The sequence below is a fragment of the Nuphar pumila genome, chromosome 3, assembly GCF_984573655.1.
Source record: "Nuphar pumila chromosome 3, dmNupPumi1.hap1.1, whole genome shotgun sequence".
Classification (NCBI taxonomy): domain Eukaryota; kingdom Viridiplantae; phylum Streptophyta; class Magnoliopsida; order Nymphaeales; family Nymphaeaceae; genus Nuphar; species Nuphar pumila.
Genome location: NC_143251.1, coordinates 47,466,064 through 47,479,779, shown reverse-complemented (window position 1 = coordinate 47,479,779; position 13,716 = coordinate 47,466,064). Strand labels below are relative to the sequence as shown.

Below are 13,716 nucleotides of genomic sequence, written 5' to 3'. Positions count from 1 at the left end.
CTGCAGGTCGCATCAATATTTTTATGCCCAAAGTTACAGGGTGTGTATTGAAGCATTTCATATCTTGTTCAAGCTCATTCTGTCTAAGTTCATCTATAAATAATTCATATTTTTCCATGAAGCGAAACATTGTTAAACATGAATACAAGGTTTTCTTGAGTGTGGCATGTATAGATTTAGCTCTTTGTGTGCTTATCATACCTGCACAAAAATATTGTCTTCCATATGCCAATGCTCACTTTTCTTTGTCTGCATATAAATTTTGTAACCATATACAGTCTTCAAGGTCTTACATTTGAATAATTTTCTCTCAATCAAACATAAAGGTGACCTCATTTACGCTCTCAAGTATACACCTTATAAACTTTTTATCAAACCTTGTTTTCTGATTAAATATGTGTCCTATGTTCTTTACTGCATTATGAAAGATATGCCACAAACATAGGTGATGATGTGCATCTGGCCATACATGAGACACTACAGCCACAATTGTGTGTTCATCATCTGTAAGTACAACTTCAGGGTACTTCCCATTCATTTCCTGTGTAAATACTCTGAACAACCACTCAAAGCTTTCCTTGGTCTGGTCATACAAAAAAGTGTTGCCTAATATGCAACTCTGTGAGTGATGGTTCACTCCAACAAACTGCACAAATGACCACTATTCAGTATTAATCTTCACTGTCGTATAAAAAACATACATATCATTGAAGCATTCATAATCTACTCTTGACTTTGAATCTGCCCAAAACATATTCACAGCATATCTATCTTCATCCAGTTGCATTGTACTAAAGAAACTAGGGTCATTGCTTGATTTCTTCAGTAAGTAATCAACCAAACAACATATTCCTCCATTTTTCAAGTTATTTGTCTCTTTTCTTTTCAAGTGGTTTTTTAGATCCATAGGTGTGAATGCCACATTCTCGCGACAACCTATGTGCGTGCATAAATTGTATGTCTTCCTTGGTGTAATGCCGACGCTATCAGCTAGTTCAACAATTACAACATGCACTTCAATTATTTTACAATGTGGCCTTAACATAGGAGTCATAAATGAAGCTGCTAATTTATGGTTATGATCATTGATTAAAGTACAGACTACAGATTTATCATTCAAAAGTCTTCTTAACACCATTTTTGTTGCACATCTTGAATCTGTTAGGTTTTCACTTGACTTCTTTCAACCTTCTTTAGAATAAACATGTCTTTCTCACCACAACACCCTGTGCATTTTTTAACCAAGAATACCTTCTAACATTGAAGTCAAGTTTTAAGGCATAATCATTATAAAATTTATATGCAGCTTTCTCGTTATTAAACTGCATTTCTTTTACGAGAATAGAGTCAAGTGTACTATCACATACATTTCCAGTGCCTGTACCTTTATCAAGTGTACAGTCATAATCGTCTACCTCATTATCGAATTACGTTTCTTCTGCTAGAACATTCAAGTCAAGAGTGAATCCAATGCTTGCACCCTTCTTATCATTTGTATCATTAGTGCACATGTTCACTTCTTCAGGTGCGTCATTAGTACAGATATTCACTTCTCCATAACTTTTCAATGATTGATATACATCATCTTCACTGCAACCAGATGATAAGCTCACCACTGTCATAAGCAAGATATCAATTTATGTTAGCTAGTGCATACGTTTACTACGATTTACTCAAGATGCATATAACAATGAATACCGATTAGTTGAGCAAGTCAAAGAAACAATTGAATGAATCACAATATAAAAGCAACATCGATTTGTTATTTGCTTATACTATGCATCAAGTTGTTATTTACCATGCCAATAAAAAAAACAATTTATCATATATGTGTGTTGATAATAGCAATTCACGTGATAACGATTTAATTATATCTATGACGCTATGAAGCGATTTCAATAAAAATTGCTAAATGAGCAGCGATTTGAATACACAAGTCACCACCGTAAGCGCGCAACAATGTATTTCTGCATGCACATGTTTTAAAATCATACTACAATTATCTTACAAATTGATACTAGAAAACACATAATATCTTACAAATCGATATATACATATCGCATAATATATTACAAATTGATACGATAATTCAGCATAATAGCTTACAAATCGATATACATACCGCATAATATATTACAAATCGATACGAAAATTCAGCATAATAGCTTACAAATTGATATTAACAAACAAAACAATATCTCACAAATCGATAGTATATTACTACAACCGCGATTTGTGATACATTGTATATACTGAGTGAATGAATGATACCAGATGGGGTAGAGGCCCTTCCTCACATCTGTAATCAAGCATTCTTGTCAATAAGTCTCAGCGTCCTATAAATATCTTTAATTTTCCAACCGTCGAAAATACAATATTCACCTGCAATAACAAAATGCCTTAATGGCACTCATGATGACATACGTTCTTCAACAATAGCATGATGACATGAAAAGGTACTCACAACGCCTTAATGGCACTTGTTGGAATGTTTATGTGTCATTGTTTTTTTCCATACTGCCTAATAAAAATGAATAAGAGAAGACTGTAAAAAGAGATGATTCACAAATGCCCCTATGATGCCCACCAATGATCGAACCAGTCGATCGATTTATAGTTATCTCCATGAGGAAGGAACAAACCCGTGAATGTTTTGTAACACAAGGCAAGAACGAGAAGGCGGCAATGTGTTATAACACAAGCTAAAAAATAAGGCAGAAACGACAACAAAGGGTGTTCCGGCGACAACAGACGACGACAAAGGGTGCTTCGATGGCAGCAAACGACGGTAAATGGTGCATCATCAAAGGGAGCTTCTGTTACAACAGATGGTGTGTCGTCAAAGGGTGATCTGTTGGTAGCATAGGAATTTACTGCTTAGGGCAAAAATAAAACGTTTAGACTTTTTAAAGAGTTAAGATCATCCTCTCTTTTCTGGATGGAGGATATTTTTGTTATTTTCTCGGACCGGTGTTTCATGGCGAGAATGACGGGAAAGGATACTTAAGTTTTTGTAATTACACCGAACTTCGATGCTAAGTGATGCTGACACACACATGAATACGAGCCCCACATGGTTATATATGTGGCGCTCATTCGAAACCCTGAACATGCACTGTTGCAAATCACCTAGTCTTGGGGGCGGGGGGGGGGGACACAAAGCACCTTCCCCTAAAACAAACAGGACCCTTTAACAGCACTACCCTAACCTCTCTCTCTCTCTCTCTCTCTCTCTCTCTCTCTCTCTCTCTATATATATATATATATATATATATATATATATATATATATATATATACCGAGTCCTTTTCCGGCAATGCCCGATGAGGAATCAGTCGTTGTCGCCCCTTCCCTCCTTTACTCTGCTCCTGCTCAGAAAGAGGAGCATCTCCCATCATTCTACTGGAATTTGTTCTTCTCCAATAGAGCTCATAGGGGACCTCCTTCGCAGAAACGAGTGGAGCACAGAGGTTGAGAACGAGCTGAGCACCTGCCTCCCCTCTTTCGCCCCATCCCAACTCCTACTGCTCATAGAGAGAATTAGGGATAGCAGAAAGGCTCTGAGATTCTACGAGTGGGCGAAATATCGAGCACCCACTTGCCCAATCTCTCGTATTCATGCCCCCTTTGCCTTCTTCTCCATGTTCAAGGTCGCACTTGGCGACCCCGTCGATTCCCGACCATGAATGGAAGATATGATCCAGAAATTTGATGAGGACGGCTCTCCTCTGACGTTGGATTCTGCCGCTCTGCTGATCAAGTACTTCGGAAGAACCAATTCGATCGAGAGAGTGATCGGAGTCTTGGAAGAGGTAAAGAAGTCGAAAATCCCTATCAGGAAACCCTTTCTTCATAACAATCTCTTGGAGGTTTTGGTTAACTGTGATCGTTTCGATAGAGCCATGGAATTGATTGATGAAATGGTCGTAAATTGCGCTCCTAATCGCGTTACATTTTCGATCATTTTCTCCGGTTTATTGAAGAAGGGAAGGCTTTCTGATGCTTTTGATCTGGTTGTTAAGATGGGTAGTCATGGGGTGTTTCCTAATGTTGTTCATTTGACTCAATTGATTAGTAAGTTATGCAAATTTGGTGAGAGAGAGAAGGCTTGGAGTGCACTTCATGCTGTTATGGATATGGGGGGTAGGGTAAAAGTAGCCTCTTTTAACGCCCTCTTGGTCGGTTTAGGTTGAGACTGCAATTTTTCAAGGATGAATGTGCTGCTTAGTGAGATGAAGAAGGTGGGAGTTGCACCTAATGTCATAACGTTTAGTACCCTTATCAATAACCTCTGCAAATCGCATCGGGTTGATGAGGCGTTGCACGTATTTGAGAAAATGGGAGAGGCTTTCGGGTGCGAACCTGATGTTATTATGTTCAACACCCTGGTTGATGGCCTTTGCAAGGTGGGCAGGCATGGAGAAGGTTTGTCATTGGTTGGAAGGATGAAAGAATTTGGTTGCTCGCCGAATGTCGTGACTTATAACTGCTTGATAGATGGTCTCTGCAAGGCTAGAGAGATTGATGGTGCTCGTGACTTGTTCACCCGCATGGTTAATCACATGGTTCGACCAAATATAATTACAATGAACTGTATCATAGATGGCATGTGTAGGCATTGTAAAATAAGCACCGCACTTGAATTTTTCCGTGGCATGGAAGCAGAGTGTCTGAAAGGCAATGTTGTGACTTACAGTTGTTTGATCAATGGATTCTGTCAAGTAAACAACATGAACAAGGCTCTGAGTCTGTTCGAAGAGATGAAGCATAGGGGCATACCGCTTGATTCAGTCGTATATTTCACTTTGATTTCTGGTTTGAGCTATGCTCAAAGCTTGGATGAAGCATAGTCTTACCTGCATTTGATGCAAAAGGATGGTTTTGCCCCTGATAATGTCTGCTATAATATTTTGATCAATGGATTTTGCAGTAAAAAGGAATTTGAAAAGGCCCACGAAATGCTCACGGAAATGGAAAAAGCGAGTTTGAAACCTGATACGGTTACATATAACACGCTTATTGCAGCTGCATGCAGGGATGGTGATTTCTCCACTGCACATGAACTGATGGAAAAAATGATTGCTAATGGTTTTAAGGCATATGTGGTTACTTATGGCACTCTCATCCATGGTTACTATAAAACTGTCAATCTTGATTAAGCTATGAACCTCTTTAGCAGCATGGCCCAGAAGGGTCTTTCACCAAACACTGTGATCTATAATATTTTGATTGATTCTTTGTGTCTGGAAGATAGAGTCGATGATGCTCTTTGTCTCATGAAAGATATGCGTGTGAAAGGGGTGCTTCCAAGCACTGCTACATACAATGCCATGTTGAGAGGCCTTTCGAGAAGGGATTTATATGATGAAGCATATGAGCTGATGGATCAGATAAAAGAACATGGATGCAGTCCTGATAATATGACTGCTGAGGTCCTCGCCAATTGGTTTTCTGATGCTGGTGATCTCTCCAAGCTAAGAGTCTTTTTCGAGGGGAATGTAAATGTTAATGCAGTCTCAGTTTGTTAGTTGTTAAATGTTCTATGGTATTTTCAGATTTCAGTAGAAACCACTTTCACAACCTTGTCAACATGACTAACCTTAAGTTTTGTCATTGGAGCTAGAGATCAACCTCTGTAAGTGCTTTTTACTGATGTTGCATTGTTCTTTCAGTACCATAAAACCATCAGGAAATGGTGGTAAAGGATAATATACAGTTGCAGGAAAATAGTGGGTGTTTGAAGCTGGTCTGTTACTGTGAAGATCCATCCCAACTAAATGAACCTAAAAAAAAAGTTGAATTAAATTTTTTTGGCTGTCCAAGCAAAGCATAATTTATAGGCAGTATCTTTTCAAAGAAACACAATGAGAAGGTGTATGTGGGTTTCGAGGAATCGGGAAATTGTACATGAACTTGCATACAGCTAGTATGATGTGCTTTTGTTGTAGTGACATCTGGTACTCAAATTATGTCCAGAAGAATTCTGTGAGGGTGCTCCATTGTTTCTTCTATCAATGTATTTGTCAGATGTCTATGATCTTGCTCCTTATGCATCATGCAAGGTGCTTATATGTTGGATGATCTCAGCTGCAGTTGTTCCTATTTGTTTTGTCAGTGTTAGCATCGCTGGTAGTTTTTTGCATTGGTCCTCTTCTGGCACTTGTCCAATAATCTGTAAAATGGTTATGCAATGATGATAGAAAATTGAAAAATCTCATTTTTGAGGTTTAGCTTTCTACATGGGTTGAACCATGGTCACATGTCATGGGTTGTGGGATGCTTCACATACTACTGGACTGTGGAGAACTGCACAATGTGTGCGTGTATGTGGGCTTAAAATCATTCTACCGAAACTTTAGGGCACAAACTAGTAAAACCTACGTTAAGAAGAAGAAGACGAAGAAGATGAATAATTTTATGTGAGGTTTGTCAGTTTGAGTTAAAAAAAAATTGTAGATTTTTTATGCGACATTATTAAATTTTTTATGTGAGGTAACTAAAAAAAAATCAGATTTTTTATGCGATATTATATTTTTTATGCGAGGTAACTCAATTATTTGTGATGTTTGTCTGTTAGAGTTAAAAAAATAATAGATTTTTGTGTTACACTATTTTTTTATATGAAGTAACTCAAGTATTTGTGATGTTTGTCGGTTCAAGTTAAAAAAAAATACAGTTTTTTATGCAAATTTAAGAATTTTTTATGTGAAGTAACTCAAGTATTTGTGATGTTTATTGGTTTCAATTTAAAATAAAATGCGCCTGCACTTATTTTATGTGAATTTGATACATTTTTAATGTGTGGTAACTCATGTATTTGTGAGGTTGGAGTTTCTGATGGAGACGAAAAAAAATCACATATGAAGAAAATTTGCACTGAAAGCGATAAGTGCGAAGGCTAAAAAGGTTATAAAAATAACAATATTTGCGATTTTGAACAGCAGATGGATTTTACAATTTTGAAGGCATTTTAAAAAACATGTCATTTTCGTCATCCAGTACGGTCATTTTTCAAAAAAAAAATTGGGTTGGGTTAAAGTTGGATCCGATACGATCCGGATCAGGTAACTAAAAAAAAAATCAGATTTTTTATGCGATGGCATTATATTTTTTATGCGAAGTAATTCACTTATTTGTGATGTTTGTCTGTTAAAGTTAAAAAAAAATTAGAGTTTTTTGTGTTACATTATATTTTTTATATAAAGTAACTCAAGTATTTGTGATGTTTGTTGGTTCAAGTTAAAAAAAATCATAAATTTTTATGCAAATTTAAGAATTTTTTATGTGAAGTAACTTACGTATTTGTGATGTTTGTTGGTTCTGGTTTAAAAGAAAATTCGCCTGCACTTATTTTATGTAAATTTGATAAATTTTTAATGTATGGTAACTCATGTATTTGTGAGGTTGGAGTTTCTGATGGAGACGAAAAAAAATCACATATGAAGAAAATTTGCACCAAAAGTGATAAGTGTGAAGGCTAAAAAGGTTATAAAAATAACAGTATATGCGATTTTGAACAGCAGATGGATTTTACAATTTTGAAGGCATTTTAGAAAACATGTCATTTTCGTCATCCAGTACGGTCATTTTTCAAAAAAAAAAATTGGGTTGGGTCAAAGTTGGATCCGATACGATCCGAACCAGGTAACTCAAAAAAAAATCAGATTTATTATGCGATGGTATTATATTTTTTATATGAGGTAATTCAATTATTTGTGATGCTTGTCTATTAAAGTTAAAAAAAAATCATAGATTTTTTGTGTTACATTCTATGTCACAGGGATTCGGCTAGCAGGGTGCCACACCCGCGTCGACGCGACTCGACACAGGTGCGGGTGTGGGTGCGGTCAACCCGACCCTGGGTGCATTGACCGCACCCAGGGTCATTTTTGTTCATTTTTTTGGATTTTTTTTTAAAAAAAATTGCCCTATGAAATGGGTTGCGGAATTTAAAAAAAAAATCTTTGGGGGGGGGGGGGGCGCTGCCCCCCTATAACCCCCCGCCAGGGGCGGCCCCGCGTCGGGGGGAGCCCCCGGACCCCCCCTTCCTGCAAGGGCAAAAACAATAAATCAGGCTCCACAACTCATCACTTTCATCTTTGGGGACAACCATATAAGATAAAAAAAATAGTAAAAAGTAAGTTGGGCATAAATGTCATAGACCTTAACAGCTACCATACATTCATACATATACACTATACATGATATATATTACATTTTTGCCCCTGCCGCACCCCCGCACCCGGGTTTTTGGAAGTGCCGAATCCCCGCACCCGCACCCATGTGACATAGGTTACATTATATTTTTTATATGAAGTAACTAAAGTATTTGTGATGTTTGTCAGTTCAAGTTTAAAAAAAAATCATAGATTTTTATGCAAATTTAAGAATTTTTTATGTGAAGTAACTTAAGTATTTGTGATGTTTGTCAGTTCAAGTTAAAAAAAATCATAGATTTTTATGCAAATTTAAGAATTTTTTATGTGAAGTAACTTAAGTATTTGTGATGTTTGTTGGTTCCGGTTTAAAAGAAAATTCGTTTGCACTTATTTTATGTGAATTTGATAATTTTTTAATGTGTGGTAACTCATGTATTTGTGAGGTTAGAGTTTCAGATGGAGGCAAAAAAAATCACATATGAAGAAAATTTGCATCAAAAGCGATAAGTGTGAAGGCTAAAAAGGTTATAAAAATAACAGTATTTGCGATTTTGAAGAGTAGATGAATTTTACAATTTTGAAAGCATTTTAGAAAACATGTCATTTTCGTCATCCAGTGCCATAATTTTTCAAAAAAAATAAAATGGGGTGGGTCAAAGTTGGATCCGACACGATCAGGACCAGGGTTGTATCTATATCGGTACTCGTGTCTACAACTACCTGGTTGCCGTGTGTACATACATAAGAATTGCATAAAAATGTTTCTTAGTCACAAATCCCTTTTGTTTTTTGTGAGATTGCAAAATAAAACTCAGTTTGAACATGTGCATCATAGGATGTGGAGTTTCTCACCACACAATTTATGTCCTTTTTTTCGCATGTCATCATCATTATGGATTTTTTGCTGCAATCCTTTGTGTTTTGACTTGAAGCAATATCTACCCTACCTATAGTGGGTGCATGGGCATTGGTTGTCTTCTTTGATTTTCTTGTTAAATCTCAGAGCTTTTTGTGTCCCTTTTGTGGTCCACAAAAGACAGGAAAAAGAAAAAGAAAGAAAAAAAACTGGAGTGAGAGAGAAACACAGTTCTTTTCTCTATGAGAAGTAGAAGTACGCCAAGCAGAGAGTAAACAAACTACACACCATGATGATAAAAGCCCAGGGAAACTGGAACTTCATATGGTTCCTTGTGGACTAATGTACACACACCAAGTGACGATAGCTAATACACACCAAGTGACGATCAGGGAAACTGGAACGTCATGTACTGGTTCCTATTGGTGTAGGGTGGGCTAATGTACACCCACAACAAGGAAATGATGATGGATATCAAGCCAGACCACATAAAGACTATGGTTGGTGTTCTTCCCCTCCTCCCCATCAACCCCTTTGCAAATGGGTAGAGGTGGCACAGCACCCATGAACTGAAGAACACACCACCAAGAAGCTTACTCCACTGTGGGTACTCACTGTACATCGTCCGTGCTGCACCCACGGCTATGGCGATCATGTTGACCATCATGATGGTGATAGGAGGAACCATCAAGAAGCTCCACTTCACCACATACAGCTCTGCAAATTCATCCTCGCAATCGTCTGCTGCAGATTTCGAAGTTAGTGTGAATGATATATCCACACCAGCAATCACCTTAAGCAGACCTTGCAAGACTGCAGCAGGGTGAGCACTGGTTCCACCAATCAACCAGAACTGCTCATTTCTCCACCAGTCATGAAGGGTGATCCCAGACCACTTTATCTCAAGAATTGCCAGGAGGCAGAGTGTAACAGTTATGAGAAGAAGATAGACAAGAAAGGTGACACTGAGTGCCTGGACTATGAATTGTCCTGTGAACAGAGAAACTGCAGGCAGGATGCAGTACACAAGAAGAAAAATCGATGTGAATGGATAGATACCAACATTGAAGTAAGCCACCCTCTGCAAGAACTTCATTCTGCTACTCGCAAACAGTGCATTGTTGCGAGAGAAGAAGATCTCCACGGATCCAGTCGCCCATCGAAGAACCTGGTGAAGCCTATCAGTAAGATTGATGGGTGCAGTTCCCCTGAAAGCATCTCTCTTTGTGACACAATATACAGATCTCCAACCTCTGTTATGCATTCTGTATCCTGTCACAACATCCTCCGTGACAGATCCATAGATCCAGCCAATCCTTTGGCCCCACTCTGTTTTATCCTCATAGAAGCAGGATATCACACTGATGGCTTCAGCAACAGTGGCAGCATCAAGTGGCTCTCTTGGTTTGGCAAGTGCACCAGCAGGCCTGCCCAGCTTCACTCCGTCCTGCTCTTGAAGCAATCTCCCCTGATACTCAGCAAGAGGGATTGAAGCAACAAGAGTAGTGGAATTGCCAAACTTCTTGGGGAGAAGCTGTGATTCAAGATCTTCATAGCCATCATCATCATCATTGCCACCAGAGATGATTTGTTCCAACTCATTCTTGGAAGTCTTTGGCTTCCTCAAGAAGAGCTTAATCTTTCTTCTTCCAAAACACCCTCTATGTTCTGTAGTTCTGGGAGGGTTGAATCCATAAAGAGCTATTCTTCTGAAAATACACCCGGTGCCAACGTACACTGGACCCTGAAGACCATCAAGCGCTCTCATGCTCACATCGAAAAACACTGTGTTGTGGTTCGCATATCTATCGTTCGGATCAATCCCCTCAAATCTCTGAGGGAACTGAACGTAACAAATCCTGTCTCCTCCTCTGTCCAGCATGAAGCACATGCCTTCTCGAAGAGCCAATGAGTTGTATATATAGTGATCACAGTCGAGATTAAGAATGAAGGGGCCATTGGACATGATAGCACTCGTCCGGACCAGTGCATTCATAGCTCCTGCCTTTTTGTTGTGGTCATAACCAGGCCTTTTCTCTCGAGAAACATAAACCAACATGGGTAATCTGATGTCTACTTCAGTCGAATCCACTGGATTAGAATCGTCTGCTTCTGCACCCATTACTGGTTCTGAGTTGGGAGGAGCTAGCATAGCCTGTATGAACAAATAGATAACAATTTCAGCTGCAGTTTTAAAAAACAAAAACAACCAAGATACATCAAAATTAAGCATGAAACAAAGTAACTCACCTGAATTATGCCGGCATGATCTCCCCTAGAGTGGTCACTTTCGGCAGATGGCCATGTTCCTGGCCAATGTGCACCATCTGCCATCCATGTCGCTTTTGCGACTTTGATGGGTTCTGAAGAGTTGCCTCCCATTTCAAACTGTTTCTTCTTGGCACGAAGTTCTTCGTGTGTATTGTAAGCATCTGATCTTCTTCTGATTGATTCAGGCAAGGAATTGATCCTCACCTTGAACTCATCATATTCTCTCTTCACCCTTCTTCTCTCCTTGACAAAATCGAGCCTGACTTTGTTCTTCAGGAAATCACGTTTCTGTCCAAAATAAGACTCTGGATTTCGGGGTTCAATGTTGTGCTTCCTGCAGAACGGAACCCATATTCTGGCAAAACTTGCAGTTTCAGCAAGAGCTTCAAATGTTAAGAGTGATCCTCCATCGTCTGAAAGATAACATGCCAGCTTTTCTACTGGATAATAAACTGCAAGGATCGACAATATTGTATTTGCAGTAACCAGAGGAGGCTCCTTCTCGGGATCAGCTGTAGATACAAACACATCTATTCCAGGAAGATCTGATCTTCCTTTAGGATTTCTAAAGCTCGGAGATTCAAACCGTTCCTTCAGAACAGTGAGGTCTGTTACTCTGTTTACAGGACAGAGCTTAGGAAGTTGGTCCAGAAGCCATGATATGGCAAACCAAAGCTCACAGACTGTGGACATCCCCCACAGCCACATTGCTTCATGATTTGGGTGTCTAATTCTCCATGCAAGAAAGAAACCAAGAGCCACTAAACGGGTCATTATTAACAATCTGCATAATAATCAAAACCACAGAATGATCAGAGATTTTCTTTCCATGCCAGTTCAAATAGAGCCCTGTAACAAGTTCCTTAAATACATAACGTGGATCTCCAAAAGTGATGCTTCAAAACAGCTTGATGGTGTTGACAATGTACAGATGAATTAGAATCAATCAATTCTAAAAGTGACAAATTCTCTAACAAATTGCAGAATTGAACAGTAATTGCATATGTTTTTTGAAGGCCCAGAAACAGAAGCCCTGTAACAAGTTCAAATAGAGCCCTGTAACAAGTTCCTTAAATACATAACGTGGATCTCCAAAAGTGATGCTTCAAAACAGCTTGATGGTGTTGACAATGTACAGATGAATTAGAATCAATCAATTCTAAAAGTGACAAATTCTCTAACAAATTGCAGAATTGAACAGTAATTGCATATGTTTTTTGAAGGCCCAGAAACAGAAGCAAATAATTCAAATGACCCAATAGAAGGAAATTAATTCAGGCGTCTAATAGTTCTGAAGCAAACACTTTATGACTACCTGTATGGACTCAAAATTGCAGTAGAAACACCAGTTTTTCTCGTCAATGGCCGCTTGCTTTTTTCTTCAAAATCAGGCGGCTCTTGGAATGTCCCACCGGCGTATCCTTCCTTGGGCCAGACGGCATTTCCATATCCATAGGTTCCCTTGGTTTCATAGAGCCATCTAGCATGGTCGAATTCTGGCGGATGATTTGGAGCTTTGAATGATTTCACGAGCGAAAGCCTCTTTTCTAGCTTAGATTCCTTCATTGTAGGCAAAGGAAGAGCTTGATCCTCTTCTTCAGACAAGGATTCGTCCTCCACATCCTCTTCCACTTCCCTGAACTCTTCTTTGCATCCAGGGCACTTCTCGCCATTCCTGATACGCTCCAAATAGCACTCTCTGCAGATCCTGAAACGGCAATGGCATGGTAAATTACCCTCTTCACGAAGAGCTTTGCCATCGCATCCCGGCATCCCGCAGATCATCGCCATCGAACCTGCTGGCTTCTCAGGGTAGCTTTTCATGGTCTCTATCATGTGACCTCTGGTCACGCAGTTGAATCCCCCAGTGAACATGGTTCCAGATATGAAATTGTTCTGTGTCTTCCCAGCAATTTCCGGGAGGCTGGTTTGCGAATCAGACATGGGCTGGTGATCTGGAGTCGGAGGTATCTGAACAGTGTAGGCTACAAACTCAGAGCTCACTTCAGTCTCATCCTTCGTCTCCAAACAGTACCTCGAGCCGGTGGACAATCTCTTTCCTCTGCTGATTAGAGGAGAATTGGGGCTGTTGTTAGATATCAAAGTTCTGGGAACAGGGCTGGTTATGCCCATGGATCTGGAGCCACCGATTGCGGTCGATGAGACCGTAATAGTCACAGGGGAAGAAGAGGAGGATGCCATCTTAACCATTTTTGCTTCTCTTTCCTCTTGCTGTGTCTACCAAACTAGAGAAACAAAGGAAGGAGAATCTGAAGAAGACTAATGAAGAGAGAGGAAGAGAAGAAAGAAAATAAAGCAATGACCAGAATGAAAAGAAAGGTGGGTCACATGAAAAATCTTCTAGAGAGAGAACAAATCTGAAATTGCAGAGGTTAGGTACAGAAGTGTAGATTTTTTAATGCTAAAAAA

General features: G+C 39.2%; 3 protein-coding genes across 3 annotated transcripts; 2 read left to right on the top strand and 1 right to left on the bottom strand.

Annotated features, from left to right (window-relative positions):
• The first annotated feature begins 3,695 nt into the window (after window positions 1-3,695).
• On the top strand, window positions 3,696-4,193 carry LOC149842822 (pentatricopeptide repeat-containing protein At5g28460-like). The gene has a single exon (XM_090000739.1). The coding sequence runs from the start codon at window positions 3,696-3,698 to the stop codon at window positions 4,191-4,193; it is 498 nt and encodes a 165-aa protein (XP_089856865.1).
• A 777-nt stretch (window positions 4,194-4,970) lies between these two features.
• LOC149842821 (pentatricopeptide repeat-containing protein At2g18520, mitochondrial-like) lies at window positions 4,971-5,702 on the top strand. Its single transcript, XM_090000738.1, has 3 exons — window positions 4,971-5,130; window positions 5,251-5,519; window positions 5,673-5,702. The coding sequence occupies exons 1-3, from the start codon at window positions 4,971-4,973 to the stop codon at window positions 5,700-5,702; spliced, it is 459 nt and encodes a 152-aa protein (XP_089856864.1).
• Window positions 5,703-9,320: 3,618 nt separating this feature from the next.
• Window positions 9,321-13,497, bottom strand: LOC149842820 (cellulose synthase-like protein D5). The gene is made up of 3 exons (XM_090001597.1): window positions 12,602-13,497; window positions 11,266-12,070; window positions 9,321-11,170 (listed from the first exon to the last, which is right to left on the bottom strand). The coding sequence occupies exons 1-3, from the start codon at window positions 13,495-13,497 to the stop codon at window positions 9,404-9,406; spliced, it is 3,468 nt and encodes a 1,155-aa protein (XP_089857723.1). The 3' UTR covers window positions 9,321-9,403.
• Window positions 13,498-13,716: the final 219 nt, after the last annotated feature.

Coding starts and splice junctions, on each gene's coding strand:
- LOC149842822 (XM_090000739.1), top strand. CDS start 3,696: ATGATCCAGAAATTTGATGAGGACGGCTCTCCTCTGACGTTGGATTCT.
- LOC149842821 (XM_090000738.1), top strand. CDS start 4,971: ATGGAAAAAGCGAGTTTGAAACCTGATACGGTTACATATAACACGCTT. Junction 5,131..5,250: donor TTATGGCACTCTCATCCATG/GTTACTATAAAA, acceptor TGTGTCTGGAAG/ATAGAGTCGATGATGCTCTT. Junction 5,520..5,672: donor TAAATGTTAATGCAGTCTCA/GTTTGTTAGTTG, acceptor TTGTTCTTTCAG/TACCATAAAACCATCAGGAA.
- LOC149842820 (XM_090001597.1), bottom strand. CDS start 13,497: ATGGTTAAGATGGCATCCTCCTCTTCTTCCCCTGTGACTATTACGGTC. Junction 12,071..12,601: donor GCAATTTTGAGTCCATACAG/GTAGTCATAAAG, acceptor ATTATTATGCAG/ATTGTTAATAATGACCCGTT. Junction 11,171..11,265: donor ATCATGCCGGCATAATTCAG/GTGAGTTACTTT, acceptor TTGTTCATACAG/GCTATGCTAGCTCCTCCCAA.